Below are 19,728 nucleotides of genomic sequence, written 5' to 3'. Positions count from 1 at the left end.
TATTTTGGAGCTACTGTCTTGCCTGATCCAGCTTTCTAGAAAGTCCTTTTTCCAACTATAACACCATCTCCCCAGACAATAACTTAGGTCACCTGCATATTAGATGTCAGGCTCAGGAAAAACTAGTAGGGTCATGGGCCCCTTGGAATATATATAAATAGACCTATTAGCTTTTTCCAAAATGGAGACCCCAAATCTTCATCTGCAGTATTCTTGCCTTTAGATTCATGATTAGTCAACAATTTGTTCTGCTTTATATCTTTATTTATTTATTTCCTTTTGTTGCCCTTGTTTTATTGTTTTAGTTATTATTGTCATCATTCTTGGATAGGACAGAGAGAAATGGAGAGAGGAGGGGAAGACAGAGAGGGGAGAGAAAGATAGATACCTGCAGACCTGCTTCACTGCTTGTAAAGTGACTCCTCTGCAGGTGGGGAGCCGGGGACTTGAACCAGGATCCTTACAGCAGTCCTTGCACTTTGTGCCACCTGCGCTTAACCCACTGCGCTACTGCCCAACTCCCTCTGCTTTATATCTTAACTCTTTTTCAGCCACCAGGTTCCAGATGCTACCATGGTGTCAACCTGACTTTGCTGGGCAGACGACCCCACCAATGTGTCCTGGAGCCCCACTTCCTCAGATCCCTACCCCACTAGGAAAAGAGACAGAGATAGGCTGGGAGTATGGATCGACCTGTCAACACCCATGTTCAGAAGCAAGTCCTTCTACTCTTATCCTATAGTCTTGTCAGTATTTCCATTTTATAAATAAAAATTAAAGTATATACATATTTGTAAAGAAAAAAAGAGAATAGTGTTCCAGGAGGTGGCACAGTGGATAGAACATTGGATCCTCAAGTATGAGGTTCCAAGTAGAAGGTTTTGAGTTCAGTCCCCAGCATCACATGTACCAGAGTGATATCTGATTCTTTTCTCTCCTCCTATCTTTCTCATTCATAAATAAATAAAACCTTAAACAAAAAAAAAGAATATTAAGAGCTTAAAAGTATTCATACCTTTTGACTTGGCATTTCTATCCTAAGTAAGAAATCCTATATGTGGAAGCTTTAAATGTAAATAGTAATTAAAAAATATTTCAGTATATTTTATCTATGATAGGGAAATAAAAAATCTAAATATAAAATAATCCAAAAGTGATGACCTATGTATAACAGACCTATATGATAATGTTGGAAATGCGACAACCTTTAGCTCTCTACTCTTTGTCATGCTTACTGGCTCTTTCCACTGATAATTATACCTCTCCTTTCTTATTATCAAAACTAAATGAAACCTGCTCAGGTGGCATAAATATAGACCAAATAGATCTAAAGACATTCCTGTTTTGGGAGCTGGGTGGTGGTGCACCCGGTTAGGTGCACATATCATCATGTGCCCATGCACAAGGACCTGGGTTCAAGCCCTTGCCTCCATACCTGTAGGGGGGACACTTAACAAGCAATGAAGCAGGTCTGCAAGTATCTTTCTTTCTCCCTCCCCCCTCTCAATTTCTCTCTGTCTTGTCAAAAAAAATAAAAATAAAATAGAAAGAAGGTGGGGGGGGCTGGGTGGTGGTGCACCTGGTTGAGTGCACATGTTACAGTGCACAAGGGGGGGCTGGGTGGTGGTGCACCTGGTTGAGTGCACATGTTACAGTGCACAAGGACCCGGGTTCGAGCCCCCGGTCCCCACCTGCAGGGGGAAAGCTTTGCGAGTGGTGAAGCAAGTCTTCAGGTGTCTCTCTCCCTCTCTGTCTCCCCTCCTCCTCTCAATATCTGTCTGTCTCTATCCATTTTTTTTATATTTATTTTATTTATTTATTCCCTTTTGTTGCCCTTGTTGTTTTTATTGTTGTAGTTATTATTGTTGTTGTCGTTGTTGGATAGGACAGAGAGAAATGGAGAGAGGAGGGGAAGACAGGAGGAGAGAAAGATAGACACTCGCAGACCTGCTTCACGAAGCGACTCCCCTGCAGGTGGGGAGCCGGGGTTCGAACCGGGATCCTTATGCCGGTCCTTGTGCTTTGCGCCACCTGCGCTTAACCCGCTGCCCTACAGCCCGACTCCCTGTCTGTCTCTATCCAATAAATAAAAGATAATAAAATTAAAAAAAAAAGAAGAAGGTGGGGGAAAAAGCCTCCAGTGTAGGCACTGATCCCCAGTGATAACCATGGAGGCAAAAAAAAAAAATCATTTTTTCCTTTTTTTTTTTTTTTTTTTAATTTGACAGAACAGAAAGAAATTGAGATGGGAGGGGGAGATAGCTAGGGAGAGTCATCTGCAGCCCTGCTCATGAAGCTTCCCCCATAGGTAGGGACCAAGGGCTTGAACCCAGGTCCTTGTGCATGGTGATATGTGTGTTTAACTGGTGCTCCACAGCCTGGTCCCATGGTTTTGTCCTTTCCAGACTGATTTTTAATGAGCAACATTTCTTCATCCTCAGATTGGCTCATGTGTTTCTCTTCCTATTGTACCACTTTAGTTTAGACCATATTACTTCACTTTTGTAGTATAATATTTTTTATTTTTAATAAATTTGTCTTATTTCTTTCAAATATTTATATTTGGAGACTGAGAGAAATCAAGAGGGGTGGGGATGATCGTGAGGAAAGACAGAGAGACACCTGCTTCACTGCTTTACTACTTGCTAAGCTTTCCCCATGCAGGTGGGAAGTGGGGGCTTGAACCTTGGTCTTTGCACATTGTAATGGGCGCTTAACCAGGTACACCAACGCCTGGCTCCCTATGGTATAATCTATTGGACTTGTGCACTCTAACCTTTCCTCCCCTTCTCCCATCGTGTAAATTATTTTTCCTAAAACATTAACTTCTTCCTTGCTTCTACTGTTTTTTGTTTTGTTTTGTTTTTCCCTAGAGCATTGCTCACCTCTGGCTTCTGGTGATGTTGGCAATATTGAACCTGGAACCCCGGAACATAAGAACCTCGGGCACTAACATCTTTTTGCCTAGTCATTGTACTATGTCCTCAAGTCCTCTTCCCTACTCCTTACTTCTAAAGGTATAGTGGAACCCAAGTCAGATAAAAAAATTTAGTCTGACATTCAAGGCTTTCAGTAATCTGATTATATATAACAAGCCCCTTCCTTTTTAAAAAACTCTACTAAAGTCAAACATACACCTTTATTCCCTTCTTTGTTTATACTTTTCTTTTTCTTTTTTTTTTTTTTTTTTTTACCAGAGCACTGCTCAGCTCTGCCTTATCTGTGGTGTGGGGGATTGAACCTGGGACTTGAAAGCCTCAAGCATGAAAGTCTCTTTGCATAACCATTATGCTGTACCTCCACCCTATATTTAATTTTCACATCTTTGTTTATGGTGTTCTTTCAGCTTCAGTGGTTAGGCATACACTGGAAAATAATACTTTGATTTTACTTCAGTCCTTGCAAATTTTGGAATCTTATTTTGAGAAATGAGACATCCAAGAGAGAGAGATGAGACATCCTAAGAAAATTCAGGAAAAAAAAAAGAGAGAAAAAGAGAGAGACAAAGAAAGAAAGAAAATTTGGGGCCAGGCACCCGATTTGAGTGCACATTACAGTGCTCGAGGACCTGGGTTCGAACCCACTATCAGGGGGGAAGCTTTTCAAGTAGTGAAGCAGTGCTGCAGGTGTCTATCTTTCTCCCTTTCTATCTCCCTTCCCTCTTGATTTCTGGCTGCTTCTATCTAATAAATAAATTTTAAAATGATTAAAAAGAGAGATATAAACTAAGAAAGAAAAAGAAAGAAAATTCTGATTAGGTTGATGTTGCTCCGTGGTTCTGTTTTGTAAATAGCTAAAGAATACAAGTAACATGGTACGGGAGGTGGCATAGTAAATAGGGCATTGGACTCTCAAGCATGAAGTCCTGAGTTTGATCTCTGGCAGCACATGTACCAGAGTGATGTCTGGTTCTTTCTCTTTCTCCTCCAATGTTTCTTATTAATAAATAAATAAAATATTAAAGAATACAACTAACATGTGGTCTGAGAGGTGGTGCAGTGATAAAGCTTTGGATTCTCAAGCATGAGGTCCTGAGTTCAATCCCCAGCAGCACATGTACCAGAGTGATGTCTGATTCTGTCTCTCTCCTGTCTTTCTCATAAATAAATAAAATCTTTAAAAAAAAAAAAAAAAAAAAGAATACAAGTAACATTTATCTACTGCTAAATTTGAGAGTCATGACTCAAGTAAAAGTCTTGAGGGAGTCAGGAGGTACCAGTTAAGCACACTTGGCACAAAGCGCAAGGACAGGCATAAGGATCCCAGTTCGAGCCCTCCCCACACTCCCACTCCCCACCTGCAGGGGAGTCACTTCATAGGTGGTGAAGCAGGTCTGCAGGTGTCTAACTTTCTCTCCCCATCTCTGTCTTCCCCTCCTCTCTCCATTTCTCTCTTTCCTATCTAACAGCGACGACATCAGTAACTACAACAATAATAACTACAACAACAATAAAAAGAACAAGGGCAACAAAAGGGAAAGTAAATTTAAAAAAAAGAAAAATTTTTTTAAAAAGTTCATGTCTTGCTTTTCTCATAGACACTTATACCCACCGAGTGCCACTGCACAAGCCCACGGATTGGGAGAAGAAGATACTAATATGGTCAGGTCGCTTCAAGAAGGAAGATGAAATTCCAGAAACCATCTCGTGAGTGGTGAACTTACGGTTATAAGAAACTTTCACTTTTCGTAGATCTGTTTTAAATAAAAAGAGGAGTCTGGCCACTTAAAAAGCCTTTGGGGAGTTGGGTTCAGTGCATGTGACGCCAAGTACAAGGACCAGCATAAGGATCTTGGTTTGAGCCCCCGGCTCCCTACCTGCAGGAGAGTCACTTCACAAGTGGTGAAGCAGGTCTACAGGTATCTATCTTTCTCTCCCCCTCTTTCTTCCCCTCCTCTCTCCATTTCTCTCTGTCCTATCCAGCAATGACGACATCATCAAAAACAATAACTACAACAATAAAACAAGGGCAACAAAAGAGATTAAATAAATAAAAATAATAAAAAAAAAGACTTTCAACTAAATTTCAAAACAGGCTGAGCATAATGTTCAACGCCAGCACCACCATAAGCCAGAGCAGAGTAGTGCTTTGGTAAAAGGGAGGGAAAGAATTCAAAACAATTCTCACATGGCTGGGCAGTTGGCTCAGTGTTAGAACACAGGACTTACATGTGGTGCAGTGTACTTTTCTGGGGAAATAAGATTATGTTGGAAGAGCTGGGAGATAGCATAATAGTTATGCAAAAAGACTTACATGCCTGAGGCAACAAAGATCTCAGGTTAAATCTCCAGCAAGAGCAAAAAAAAAAAAAAATGCTGGAACTAAAAGTGACATCAGGGTCTTATTTGTACCCTGATTTCCTCTGTCCCAGCAGAAAATTAAGTGGTATGTACCCGTGATCTTAAATAGGTACTGCTGGGTTGTCAAAAAAGTCATATATAGTGGTCTGGGAGGTGGCGCAGTGGATAAGGCTTTGGACTCTCAAGCATGAGATCCCAAGTTCAATCCCCGGCAGCACAGGTACCAGAGTGATGTCTGGTTCTTTCTCTCTCTCCTATCATTTCTCATGAATAAATAAATAAATTCTTTAAAAGCACACATGGTGCAAAGTGCAAGGACTGGCTTAAGGTTCCCAGTTCGAGCCCCTGGCTTCCCACCTGCAGGGGGTGTCGCTTTGCAAGCAGTGAAGCAGGTCTGCAGGTGTCTGTCTTTCTCTCCCCCCTCCCTCCCTGTCTCCCCTCCTCTCTCCATTTCTCTGTGTCCTATCCAACAGCAGTGACAGTAATAACAGTTGTCAGGCTAGCAAGGAGAGAGATGACCCAGGAACCAAGCTTGTGGCAGCAAGGCAACTCAAATCTTTATTCATTCGAGCACCCCAGAGTTGGGCGGTAGGTAGCACACCTAGTTAAGCCATGTGGCACAAACCGGAATGGTCAGCATCAGCCTCCTGGTCTGCCCAGGAGCCCCTCCAGGTCAGAACACAGAAGAGACAAACCAGAAATGGAAGTGGCTTGACAATACCATACAAGGTTAGGAAAGGGGTGGAGAAAGGCAAAAGGGGCCGGGAATGGTATGGACCTCCCCTGCAACTGTTGCTAGGGGTTCAACTGGTAGGATTAGGAATACCCTGCAGGGAATTAGGAAGGAGACCTTTAGTCATTTGTAAGACAAAGCAGAAGATTGATATGTAGATAATAAAAGGAATGCAGGGTGGAGCACAGGCTTAGTGTTTTTAAGGAATTCCGGCTCCTGGAGGCAAAAAAAATGCAAGGTGTTTTGTGAGGCAGGGAAGTCTGATATGGCAGGCAACCTTTTGAGGTTCCTGTGTCCCCCTTACTCAACCTCTTCGTAGAGAGACAGACTAACAGTACAGACGCAACTCTCAGGTCAAGCCCTGCCAGGCTCCACAATTTCCCAACAAACAATAATAACAACAGCAATGATAAACAACAAAAGGGAAAAAGTAGCCTCCAGGAGCAGTGGATTTGCAGGGCAGGCACCAAGCCTCAGCAATAACCTTGGAGACAAAAATAAATAAATAAATAAATAAATAATAAAATTTCTCCTTTTTAATAATTTTCATCCCTATTTATATATTATATAGAGACAGCCATAAATTGAGAGGGGAGTAATAGGGAGATACTTATAACATGCTTCAACACTTGCAAAGCTTTCCCCTGCAGGTGGGGAATGGGGACTCAAACCCAGGGCCTTCTGAGTATTTTAAAAGTACCTTTTTAGGCTAGAGAAGTTGCATAATGATTATGCAAAAGACTTTAAAGCCTGAGGCTCCAAGATCCCAGGTTCAGTCCCCAGACCACCATAAAGCCAGAGCTAAGCAGTGTTCTGGTTTCTCTCTCATGAAAATAAAATAAATAAAATATTAAAAATAAGTAAATAAAACTACCTTTTCAACTTTGAATTCAGAAGTAGCATTTGTTACAAACCAGAGGAAGGGGGGAGTGGGTCACTCCAGTCCTACCATCTAGAGATCATAGTGACTTTGTTTTGTCTTTTTTTTTTTTTTTTTTTGTCTCCAGGGTTATTGCTGGGGTTCAGTGCCTGCACTACAAATCCACTGTTCCTGGAGGCTATTTTTTCCCTTTTGTTGCCCTTATTGTTTAACGTTGTTGTTGTTGTTGTTATTACTGTCATTGTTGACTAGGACAGAGAGAAATGGAGAGACAGAGAGGGGGAAGAGAAAGACACTTGTAGACCTGCTTCACTGCTTGTGAGCCGATCCCCCTGCAGGTGGGAAGCCAGGGACTCGAACCAGGATCCTTATACTGGTCCTTGCACTTTGTGCCATGTGCGCTTAACCTGCTGTATCTGGCCCTGTTTTTTATTTTCACTGGAGCACTGATCAGCTCTGGCTTATGGTGGTGCAGGGCATTGAACCTGGAGCTTTGGAGCTTCGGGCATGGAAGTCTCTTTGCATAACCATTATGCTATCTATATCGATTCCTAACCCCCCCTTTTTTTTTTTACCTGAGCACTGATCAGTGATCATAATGACTTTATGATCGCTTTACAGCCTTATTCAATACATCAATTCTCTTTTCTGAATTTAAGATACACATGTGCTTCATTGATCTGCTACCAGATACTCAGGTAATAGAATCAATGACGTCCTGCCTTCCTGCAGAATCACCAGTCTAGAAGGGACAACTCCTTGTTGCTTTTTATACATGAATGATGATAGTCCAACCCTCAGTTCTCTACTAAGGAACACCTGTGTTTATTAGTTAGACGAAACACCTGTGTTTATTAGTTAGACGAGGCACTTGTCAGAGAACATTATTTCAAATTCGTTGTCACTCAGTTTTAGAAAACACTGTAAAATAAATATTGGGGTTGGGCACACCTAGTTGAGTGTACACATCACCATTCATAATGACCCACTTGCCACCTGCAGAGGAGAATCTTCAGGAGTGGTGATGCAGTGCTGCAGGTGTCTTTCTTTTTCCCTATTTCTTTCTGTCCTAAATAAATATCAAGATAGCATTTTTTTTTTAAACCAGAGTACTGTTCAGCTATGGCTTATGGTGGTGCGGGGTATTGAACCTGGGACTTTGGAGCCTCAGGCATGAGAGTCTGTTTGCATAACCATTATGCTATCTAGTCTGTTTGCATAACCATTATGCTCCGCCCAAGATAGCATTTTTTAAAGGATCTGTCTGTTATTTCATGTATTCGCAAATCTGGACCTGGGAAAAGTTGGGTATAGAAAACAGACTATGAGGGGTCAGGTGGTGGCGCACCTGGTTAAGTGCACAAGGACCCAGGTTCAAGCCCCCAGCATAACAAGTGGTGGATCAGGGCTGCAGGTGTCTGTGTCTTTTCCTCTCTATCACCTCCTTCCCTTTCAATTTCTGCCTATCTCTATCCAATAAATAAATAAATAAAGATAATAAAGTTTTTTTAAAAATTAGAAAACAGACTATGATACTCTCCCAGGCTTGTTTTCTTTCTCAACTGTACTTTGTGTTGGAATTAATAAAGTTTATCTATTGTCAGGATATGGTTCAGAGAATGATTATGTCATGCCTTCTTATTTATTTATTTATTCCCTGTTGTTGCCCTTGTTGTTTTACTGTTGTTGTTGTTGTTGGCTATGACAGAGAGAAATAGAGAGAGGAGGGAAAGACAGAGAAAGGGAGAGAAAGATAGACACACCTGCTTTACCACTTGTTAAGTGATCCCTACTGCAGGTGGGGAGCCGGGGGCTCGAACCAGGATCCTTACGCCAGTCCTTGCGGTAAAAATCTTCTTAAGAACTCCAGGAAGGGTAGGGGTTAGACTGTTATGTAGAAAACTAAATAATGTTACACATGTACAAACTATTGTATTTTACTATCAACTATAAACCATTAATCTCCCCAATAAAGAAGAAAACAAAACAAAAAAAAACTCCAGGAAGTAGCTACTTTTACTTTCACTTGCTAATGTAAAATTTGAGAACCAAAATCTTGGCCTACTACAAGCACAGATAATATACCTTCTCCCCCTCCCTCTCTTTTTGTTTGGCATTACCAAAGCACTGCTCAGCTCTGGTTTATGGTGGGGGGGGGGTATTGAACCTGGGACTTTGGAGCCTCAGGTGTGAGAGTCTCTTTTCATAACCATTATGCTATCTACTCCTTTAAATGTGTGTGGTCTTATTGTATTTTATATGTACATAGTGAGTTCTCTCTCCAGGCCTTGCCTCCTTTATATTTATAGGCACCACTGTACTTCTAGTTTGTCGTATACATTTCAGAAACTTGAGAGAAAAGTTAACTTTCTCTCATGATATTGTATTATTAGGTTTGAGATGCTCGATGCTGCAAAGAACAAGATGCGGGTGAAGATCAGCTATTTAATGATTGCTCTGACAGTGGCAGGATGCATCTTTATGGTTATTGAGGGTAAGAAGGTAAGAGCAGATTTCCTCTCAGTCTCTGTTTTCACTGAAGGGCCTAGAAGAAACCAGGGGGGTGACCATTTGTTTTGACTCTCTGAGAAAAGGAAGTTAATAGTGAGAAACAAAATGAGCATAGAAGGGACATACCTGGTATACCAAATATAAGGATAAATAAACTCTAACTTTGGTGATGTGACATAATAGTTTAATAAATAAACTCTAACTTTAATAAATAAACTCTAACTTTGGTGATGTGACATATTAGTTTGTGTAAAGAAATGAACATGTTTACTTATGATAGATGTGATAAATAATATGAAACGAGATGATAATTTTATGATGATGCATTGTGTTTCTATAAAGCAATCTCAGTGCATAGCCTTATTTAGCTCTAGCTGCACTAATCCTGGAGAGCATGCTTGTCACTATTCTTTACTTGGATAAACAGTATCTTTTTTTTTTTTTTTTTTTGCCTCCAGGGTTATTGCTGGGGCTTGGTGCCTGCACTATAAATCCACTGCTCCCGGAGGCCATTTTTTCCACATTTCTGTTGCCCTTATTATTGTTATTGCTATTGTTTTTGTTGGATAGGACAGAGAGAAATGGAGAGAGAAGAGGAGACAGAGAGGGGGGAGAGAAAGACACCTGCAGATCTGCTTCACCACTTGCGAAGTGACCCCCCTGCAGGTGGGGAGCCGGGAGCTCGAACCAGGATCCTTAAGCTGGTCCTTGCGCTTTGCACTATGTACACTTAACCCAGTGCGCTATCTGGCCCCCCAGGGTCATTTGTTTAAGGATCATCTCCCAAGGCAATGTATAAGAATTCAGGTCCAAAAATCATACCTACCACTAATTGAACGGTAACTCTCTTTTAAGAGCTTTACTGCTACCTCAAGTGATTCTCATGATAACACTGCAAGATCTATTATGAGGGGCCAGGTGATGCTACACCTAGTAGAGCACACACATTACAGTGGACAAGGACCTGGCTTCAAGCCCCCTGTCCCCACCTGCAGGGGATAAGTGTCACGAGCAGTAAAACAATGCTACAGGTCTCTATCTATACATATCTCTCTCTGTGTCTCTCTTCCCTTCCCCCCTTCAGTTCCTCCATCTTCCCATTCCCTCACGATTTCTGTCTCTATGCAAAATAAATAAATAAAATACAAAAAAAAAGTTTTAGGCCTCATCATAGGTGAGGAAACTATAGCTTAGAGAGCTTTATGACCACCTTCCCAGAGCCCTGTCCCACTATGGAAAGACAGAAACAGGTTGGGGGTGGTCTGGGAGGTGGTGCAGTGGATAAAGCATAGGATTCTCAACCATGAGGTCCTGAGTTTGATCCCTGGAAGCACATGTACTAGAGTGATGGCTGGTTCTTTCCCTCCTCCTATCTTTCTCATGAATAAATAAATTCTTTAAAAAAAAAAAAGGAAATTGTCTATAAAAAAAACAAAACAGGCTGGGGGTATAAATTGTTCTGTCAATGCCCATGTCTAGCAAAGAAGCAATTACAGAAGCCAGGCCTCCCACCTTCTGCACCCCATAGAGGTCTTTGGTCCATATTTCCAGAGGAATAAAGAATAAGGAAGCTTCCAATGGAGGGGATGAGATATGGAACTCATGATGGGAATTGTGCCCCTCTTATACCACAATCTTGTCAATCATTATTAAATCACTAATTATATATATATGTGTGTGTAAAATACTAAAAAAAAAAAAACCTCCATGACCACTACAGAAAGACAAAAACAACCTGGGGGTATGGATCAACCTGCCAACCTGCCAGTACCCATGTCCAGTGGAGAAGAAATTACAGAAGCCAGATTTTCCCACTGCACCCCATTAAGAATTTTGGTCCATATTCCCAGAGGGGTAGATGTTAGGAGAAGGTAACCAGAAGGCTCTGAACTCCAATTCCATCAGGACCCAGAGAGAGAAGGGGGGGAAAAGTAGATACTCTGAAGTAGTAGGTGTAACTTAGAAAGAAAGAGAAGGTAGGACCATAAAGAAAATAAGCAAACATATATAAATATGGATAGTTATAGAAATAATAGTCAAAGCATATCTGTGATCTTGGGAGTGATCTTATACAGTTTCCAATGGAGGGAATGGGGATACAGAACTCTGGTAGTGGAAAAGGTATGGAATTATATCCCTGTTATTGTATAATTTTGTAAATCAACATAGAATCTCTAAACAATAACAAATTAAATTTTAAACATTAAAAAAAAAAAGCTTTATGAAAAAGTAATCTGAGGGCCCCTGGAAGTGGTGCTTTTCTGTGCCCTCTGGATCTCTGGCTGTTTCTATCTAATAAGTAAAAAGATAATGAAAAAAATTAAAAGGAAAAGTTAAATATAATAGGTCATGTGGAAGGGAAGCAGAACACAAGAGGATGGTGATTTGCTATTTAAAGATGGAGTAGGATAATATTTTGATAAAGTTTGGGATCCCCAAAGCTGACTGCATGGATATGAAAATACACAAATTAATAGCGGTAGGAGAAATGGAAGTAAAAAAAGAAATATAAAAGAAGAAAAAAAAAGAAATGAAAATGATGAGAAGGTATTTAATATTAAAGAGGAAAAGAGAAGAGAGGCTAAAAGATTTAAAGGAAGAGAAGGTAGAGGTATGGTATTTCTCTTGTGCTTGAATGGATATGCTCGGATGTAACTGTGCTATGAAGGTTTAGAGAAAGCAGAATGTGCAAGGAGGGGACTGTTTTCCCTACGGTGGGAGAAATGGTATTCTGTGCCTTTACTGCCTTACTAACCTGCTAATATCAGTGCAAAGAAATGTTAACTAACATAATCAATGGTTCTAATTTGTTTTCCTTTAGGCTGTCAGAAGACACGAGTCTTTAACAAGCTTGAATTTAGAAAAGAAAGCTCGTCTGAGAGAGGAAACAGCTGTGAAAGCCAAAACAGAGTAGAAGTATCCACGTTGGCTGGAGTTTGAAAGTCCAGGGTAATAATGCTGCAGTACCAAGCCTGTAATTTACAGAATGTGGTAAAACAGCCCATTTCATAAAAGTATTTTTTGCACAAACTCATTTCTGCTCTGTAGGTAAAAATAAACTTTCTTAAAAAAAAATCACTTGTCTCTATCTTATAGCTTTGATTCAAGTAAAATGTATCCATACTCTCAGCTTTGTTGAAAAAGGAAAAGAATGAAGTGAGATAATGTATTTAAACTTTTAGTATTAACTCCTCTTTTCTTTAACCAGAGCACTGTTCAGCTCTGGCTTATGGTGGTGCAGGGGATTAAACCTGACATTTTGAAGTCTTGGGCATGAGAATCTGTTTGCATAACCGTTATGCTATCTACCCTCTGCCCTTTAACTCCTCTTTAGAGTTAAGATATGTTAAAGGGGCTGGGTGGTGGTACACCTGGTTGAGCACACGTTACAATGTGCAAAGACCGGGGTTCAAGCCCCCGGTCCCCACCCGCAGGGGGAAAGCTTTGCAAGTGGTGAAGCGGGGCTGCAGGTGTCTATCTCTCTCCCTATCTCTCCCTTCTCAAATTCTGGCTGTCTCTATTCAATAAGTAAATAAAGATAATTTTTAAAAAAAAATTTTAAAAAGATATGTTAAATTCCTCTAGCCAAAGTGACTTTTAGGGTGTTTTGTTGTTGTTTCTCCCTTTTTCTCTCTCCTCTTATATTCACTTCCGAAAAGGAAAGTAATCTCAGTATAATGCCCAAGTGCATCTCATGGGGCCAACGTCTCCAAATGATATGGAGCTTCTCAGAGCTTTGGAACAAACTTGCTACACACTCTCTGCCATGTTTGGGGGGGGGGTGCTGGCAGGCATAGGCTTTTAGGAGAGTAACCAATGAAAAAGTTCTGGCATTGTGAGGAATGGTCTGGCCATGAGCTTGTGAAAATGTATAAATTACAGTATCTTTAAATTGCAAGGGCTTAGAATTCACAGAGGGCTTAGGTATTTATACTAAGTTTCTCAATTACAGATATCTATCTATCAGATGTATTTTACTAGTGTTAAAGATATCCATTTACCTGGTCTGGGAGGTGCAATGGATAAAGCATTGGACTCTCAAGCATGAGGTTCTGAGTTCAGTCCCTGGTAGCACATGTGCCAGACTGATGTCTGCTTCTTTCTCTCCTCCCTTCTCATTAATAAATTATATATATGATATGCATTATTTACATCTGTTGTGTAGTTCATTTGTACTTTGACTAGGATGCCAAGTTATCTTACCTTCAGGTGTGCATAGGTGCTTGTTTTTGCTTCATTTATTCTCACATACTTTGTGAATATTAATGGATTATTAACTCTCATAGTCATCCCAACCTGCTAGTTCTCCCCAGAAGGTTATAACTATATATATATGCAGGTGTTTGGAAGTTTGGTTTTATAAATTTGTCAAAAATAAGGCATTATTCCATCTATAGCTTCATAATCTATCTTATATTAATGATGTTTATCTATATACTTTATTTTTTTCGAAACTTAATCCTTGTTTCTTTTTAGGTATCAAAACTCCTTGTTTTTCATCACATGCAATTTTATCATCAAAATAATTATTTTGTTTATTAGGTTAATATTCCTTGATTATTTGGGAACATTTATATTATATCTTACTAAACAAACATGTTAAAGTGTTGTGGCTTGGCAGTTATAATAAAAATGTCTCATTAAAACCAAAGTTCACAATTCTTACCATGCAGTAAGAATTTACACAGTTTCTTATTTTGTGCCATTCTCCTATTCACTGACTTACAGTGACTGATTCTATGGGTCAATGTAAATTTATTGACCAGAATTTCAGACGTGCTCTTACCATAATCACAGTTTTCCTAGAATTTTCACATAGCAACTTATCATTCATATGATAGCAGTAATTCTAATATTACTATGTTCCTTATAACTTTTTTGTCTTTTTCTTTTTTTAACCAACTCTTTTTTTAAGCTCAACTGTGGCTTATGGTGGTGCAGAGAACTGAACCTGGGTCTTTGGAGCCCCAGGCATGAGTCTCTTTGCATAATCATTAAGTTATCTATCATTGCCCATATTCCTTAGAATTTAGCCAAATTGGGAGTTGGGTGGTAGCGCAGCGGATTAAGCACATGTGGCGCAAAGCTCCAGGGCCGACTTAAGGATCCCAGTTTGAGCCCCCAGCTCCCCACCTGCAGGGGAGTCGATTCACAGGCCATGAAGCAGGTCTGCAGGTGTCTGTCTTTCTCTCCCCGTCTTCCCCTCCTCTCTCCATTTCTCTCTATCCTATCTAACAACGACATCAATAACTATAACAACAATGAAAAACAAGGGCAACAAAAGGGAAAATAAATATATATATAAAAAAAGAATTTAGCCAAATCAGATTTCAAGAGTACCATCATAAGATACTGTAAAATACAAAGGAAGTATAACAGTTTTGCCCATATTGTTTCTATTGTCATTATTCTATTTCTTGATTTCTAGATTTTTTTGCATGTTTAGGCAGAAGCTGTTTTTCCACTTTATATTTCCTATTAAGTTCTTTTTTTAAAATTTATTATTGGATAGAGACAGAGAGAAATTGAGAGGGGAGGGGTAGAGAGGGAGAAAGACACCTGCAGCCCTGCTTCACCACTTGTGAAGCTTTCCCCATGCAGGTGGGGACAAGGGGCTTGAACCCAGGTATGTGTGTGCTTAAGCAGGTGCGCCACCGCCTGGCCCTTTATAAGTTCTATTTATGTTAGTACGTTAGGTTCTGGCCATTTTTTCAAATATTTATTTTTCCTTTTGTTGCCCTTTTTTTTTTTTTTTTCTTTTTAAATATTTTATTCCCTTTTGTTGCCCTTGTTTTATTGTTGTAGTTATTATTGTTGTTGTCGTTGTTGGATAGGACAGAGAGAAATGGAGAGAGGAGGGGAAGACAGAGAGGAGGAGAGAAAGATAGACACCTGCAGACCTGCTTCACCGCCTGTGAAGCGAGTCCCCTGCAGGTGGGGAGCCGGGGGCTCGAACCGGGATCATTATGCCGGTCCTTGTGCTTTGCGCCACCTGCGTTTAACCCGCTGCGCTACAGCCCGACTCCCGTTGCCCTTGTTTTTTATTGTTGTTGTAGTTGTTGTTATTGATGTCACTGTTAGATAGGACAGAGAGAAATGGAGAGAAGAGGGAAAGACAGAGGGGGGTAGAGAAAGACCTGTTTCACCGCCTGTGAAATGACTCCCCTGCAGGTGGGGAGCCGGTGCACTTAACCCGCTGCGCTACCGCCTAATCAACAAAAATAAGTTTTGAACTTTATTACTTAAGTTTATTGAAAGTAGTTAAGAAATGAAGCTGTTCCCCTCATTTACTCAATTACGTTTTTGAGGAAAATTGTGTATCTCAAATATGCAGATCTTTCAGAACAATCACTGGGAACAGAACTGGAGGTGTGGGGGAGGGTAAAGGTGCACCAAATTGAGTGCACACATTACTATGTGCAAGGACCAGGATTCAAACCTGCTGGCCATCTGCAGGGGGAATGCTTCATAAGCAGTGAAACCCGGTCTGCAAATGTCTATCTCTCTCCCTCTCCATCTACTCCTCCTCTTTCTTTTTTTTTCTTAAGATTTTATTTATTTATTTATGAGAAAGATAGGAGAGAGAAAGAGCCGGACATCACTCTCATGCATGTGCTGCCAGGGATTGAACTTGGGACCTCCTGCTTCAGAGCTTTATCCATTGCACCATCTCCTGGACCACACCCCTCCTCTTTCAATTTCTCTCTGTCCTATCAAAAATAGAAGGGAGGGAAAGAAATGTCTACCAGAAGTGATGGATTCATACTGCGAGCACGAAGGCCAAGCAGTAACCCTCATGGCAATAAAAAAAAGAGGAGAGAACACAAAAATGAACAGAATGGAAATCCACTCAGGGACAGACAGAAATACTAGGTTCTACATTTGTGAAGCCAGCTGTCTTGCTTTACAAATTTAGATTATAGGTCTTAAAATTGGATAATCTAAGATACTGTTAAAAAGAAATAGTAAACTATTTCAAAATTAACAGAAATTAGGACTAGGGATAGCTCACCTGGTAGAGCTAGAGTATGTGACATAGATCCCAGCCTGGCACCACAAGGTCAGCACCTGGGGGGAGGAACTCTGGATGATGGAATAATACTGTGATCCCCCTGCCCTCAAAAAATTAATAATAAAGAATGAAGAAAGTATTTTTAGAAAAGTGCTGAAATTTTGTGTGTGTATGGTACTGTGTTTATTTCTGGTTCTACAAAGAAAAGAATAAAAACATCTTTCAAAATGTCTCATTTGGGTCAACCTGGCTTCACTACATGATTTCCAGAGGGTTTAGTAGTTACTTATCCACAGTTTAATTGTTTTGTCATTTTCTAATGCTGCTGATGCAATGATATTTTCTGTAGGATGACACACTGCTGAGATTACAGTATCTGTATGACCTTGTAATTTCTGTACAACCTCTTTGGTCTGTAGGTTCCATATGTAAACGAGGTTGTCTTCTGAACCAGACACAATCCATTTCCCACCAGTAACTGAAAAACTGGCAAATATGCAATATTTCTCATTCTTATGACCAGTGTATGTCTTCAGGCATCTGTTCCTGCTATAATCCCATAATTTAAGAGTATTGTCCAAAGTAGCAGTAAGAATATATTTGCCATTTGGAGAAAATTTTACAAATGAGACAGGAGGGTTATCATCAACAATAAGTGCTTTTAAACACTGACCTGATGCAGCATCCCAGATTCTACACACACCATCATAGCTACCTGACACTATCAAGGAGCCACTACAGTTAAAATCAACAGCAGAAACTGGGTCGGAATGAGCAGACAAAGTCTTGAGGCACTTTCCTGTTTTCACCTCCCATATTTTCATACTTTCATCAAATGATCCTGAAACAATGAGGTTGGATGGTGGGTTGAAATTACAACAAAAAACATAATTATTGTGTCCCTTCAGCGTTTTCAGGCATTTTCCAGAACTCACATCCCATAATTTCAGAGTTCTGTCATCTGAGGCAGAAATAAGACGACTGGAATCTGATGACCAGGCAATATCTGATATTTCCAGATTGTGACCATAAAATGTTTTTTCGTGTTTTCCATCATAGGCTCCCCAAATTATAATTAGCTTATCTGCAGAAGAACTTGCTAGCCATTCTCCATTAGGACTAAATTTGACTGCTGATACAGCCTCCGTATGTCCCGCGAGAGTAAATTTTAGAGCATAGTTCGGTTTTACAGACTCTTGTTTGCTCCCACTGTCTGATGAGAGGGTGGGCTCTGCACCTGCAACTCCGGACTCCTCTGTTGCCATGACTCTCAAACTAAATGAGAAAGCTGGCAAGGCGTGCCGCCTACAGCTATGCAGTCCAGTACTTCAACTTTCTGCCCAGCAAAACGCAGATAAAAATAAAGAATAAACAGCTTTTTTAAATGTTTATAACTTCCGGATCACCATTACTAAAGACTGTTTCAGAGCACCGCTTGGACCACGTCAATTTTGTCTCTTCTTCCTTCGCAAGAAAAACGAGAAATGTATCAAAAGGGCTCTACGTGCTGTCGGCAAGGTCTATTGTGAGACTGTATAAAACGTTTCAAAAAGGCGCCGGACGTGGCTCTACGGAGTATTTTAGTCGTCCCCTCCCTTCAAACCTTAGGTACCTGAGAAAGAATGAATCACTGATGTAAAGCTATGTCGAGAAGATCAAGACAAAAAAAAAAAAAAAGGCCTCTGCGTAAGATTTAGATATCCGGAATACAGATTACTTCCGCATGTGAAAAGCACAGCGCACAGTAGAGCCATTTGCTAACCTAACCGGAAGTACTATGAGCGCATGTGCGGAGGGGGCTCAGCCTCCACTTCCGAGTCCAAGTACCCATTGGGAGAGACCTGCGTGTGCTTGCGCAGGACCTTCGGGGGCGGGGAGGGGGGGGGGGGTTGTCCTTGGGCTCCCTTTACTTTTGTGCTTCCCACATTTGTTTGTGCTTAAGAGAATGAACAGGTGGATGCGGTTAAAGTAGGGGCCGCAAGAATTTCAAAGAATGCTCATTTTTGGCTTCCATGTCTCCAGTAAGGTGTGAGCTTCTCATGCGGTCGGGGGCAGAGTTAAGCTCAAAATTTGCAAGCTCGTCCGGTGCCTGTACGGTAAATGCACACAGCAGATGCGGGTCCACGCAGGCGCGGGCTCCTGCAGGACAGGTGTTCTGCCCTGCTGCCTGAGTGTCTGCACTGGCTGCAGGTTTGCAGCAGAAGGGGCGAGGGGCTCGTAGTCAAATCCTAGTCTCATATTGTAAGAGCTTTGGAGGGAGATGGCATAGTGGTTATCCAAAAAAGACCTCAATGCCTGAGACCTCCACATCCCAGAGTCAATCTCCAGCACCACCACAAATCAGAGCTGAGTAGTCTGGGAGGTAGTGCAGTGGATAAAAACACTGGATTCTCAACTATGAGGTCCCAAGTTCAGTCCCCGGCCGCACATGTACAAGAGTGATGTCGGGTTCTTTATCATTAACAAATAAATTCTTAAAAAGAAAAAAAAAAAAAAGAGCTAAGTAGTGCTATGGTTAAAAAAAAGCTTTCCCGGGCTGGGTAGTGATGCACCTGGTTGAGTGTGCATGTTACAATGCACAAGGACCCAGGTTCAAGCCCCCCACCTGCAGGGGGAAAGCTTTACAAGTGGTGAAGCAGTGCTACAGATGTCTCCCTCTCCCCCCCCCCTTTCTCTCAATTTCTGGCCATCTCTATCTAATAAATAATAAAAAAATAAAAAACACGATATAGAGGTTTTCCTGAGGGTCAGTGACAACTCACTGCTTTGCCACGTGCAGCCGCATCCCCACCAAAATGCTGTGTTCACTTTCTGCCTGTATCTATCTAAAAAAAAAACCTATCTAGTAAAGATTAATTTTTTAAAATTAAAAAAAAGATTTTATTTATGAGAAAGATAGGAGGAGAGAGAAAGAACCAGACATCACTCTGGCCCATGTGCTGCCGGGGATCGAACTCAGGACCTCATGCTTGAGAGCTTTATCACTGCGCCACCTCCCGGACCACGTAAAGATTTATTTTAAAAATTATTTATTTACGGGGGTCGGGCGGTAGTGCAGTGGGTTAAGCTCAGGTGTAGCAAAGAGCAAGGACCGGGGTAAGGATCCCGGTTCCAGGCCCCGGCTCCCCACCTGCAGGGGTGTCACTTCACAGGTGTGCAGGTGTCTTTCTCTCCCCCTTTGTCCCCCCCCATTTCTCTCTGCCCTATTCAACAACGAACGACATCAACAACAACAATAATAACCACAACAAGGGCAACAAAAAGGGGGGAAAATGGCCTCCAGGAGCAGTGG

General features: G+C 41.1%; 2 protein-coding genes across 3 annotated transcripts in view; one reads left to right on the top strand and one right to left on the bottom strand.

The window, feature by feature from the left end:
- Positions 1–12,599, top strand: part of FAM162A (family with sequence similarity 162 member A) — a 54,133-nt gene extending 41,534 nt beyond the window's left edge. Inside the window, exons 3-5 of the mRNA XM_060198273.1 lie at positions 4,538–4,646; positions 9,307–9,415; positions 12,246–12,599. Of these exons, the coding sequence (XP_060054256.1) occupies positions 4,538–4,646; positions 9,307–9,415; positions 12,246–12,338 (311 nt within the window). The 3' untranslated portion in view covers positions 12,339–12,599. The remainder of the gene's footprint in view (positions 1–4,537; positions 4,647–9,306; positions 9,416–12,245) is intronic.
- A 3,051-nt stretch (positions 12,600–15,650) lies between these two features.
- On the bottom strand, positions 15,651–18,186 carry WDR5B (WD repeat domain 5B). 2 transcript variants are annotated; one of them, XR_009551645.1, is made up of 2 exons: positions 16,437–18,186; positions 15,651–16,134 (listed from the first exon to the last, which is right to left on the bottom strand). XR_009551645.1 is itself a non-coding variant. In XM_060198271.1 (2 exons), the coding sequence occupies exon 2, from the start codon at positions 17,699–17,701 to the stop codon at positions 16,712–16,714; it is 990 nt and encodes a 329-aa protein (XP_060054254.1). In that variant the 5' UTR covers positions 17,702–17,900; positions 18,049–18,184; the 3' UTR covers positions 15,651–16,711. The 2 variants fall into 2 exon arrangements, 1 of the variants encoding a protein (XP_060054254.1); XM_060198271.1 differs by having other exon boundaries at positions 15,651–17,900; positions 18,049–18,184.
- Between the last annotated feature and the right edge of the window lie 1,542 nt (positions 18,187–19,728).

This window comes from Erinaceus europaeus, chromosome 9 (genome assembly GCF_950295315.1).
Source record: "Erinaceus europaeus chromosome 9, mEriEur2.1, whole genome shotgun sequence".
In the NCBI taxonomy this organism is placed as follows: Eukaryota; Metazoa; Chordata; class Mammalia; order Eulipotyphla; family Erinaceidae; genus Erinaceus; species Erinaceus europaeus.
The sequence above is the reverse complement of the archived record's forward strand: the minus strand, read 5'-3'. Positions and strand labels throughout refer to the sequence as shown.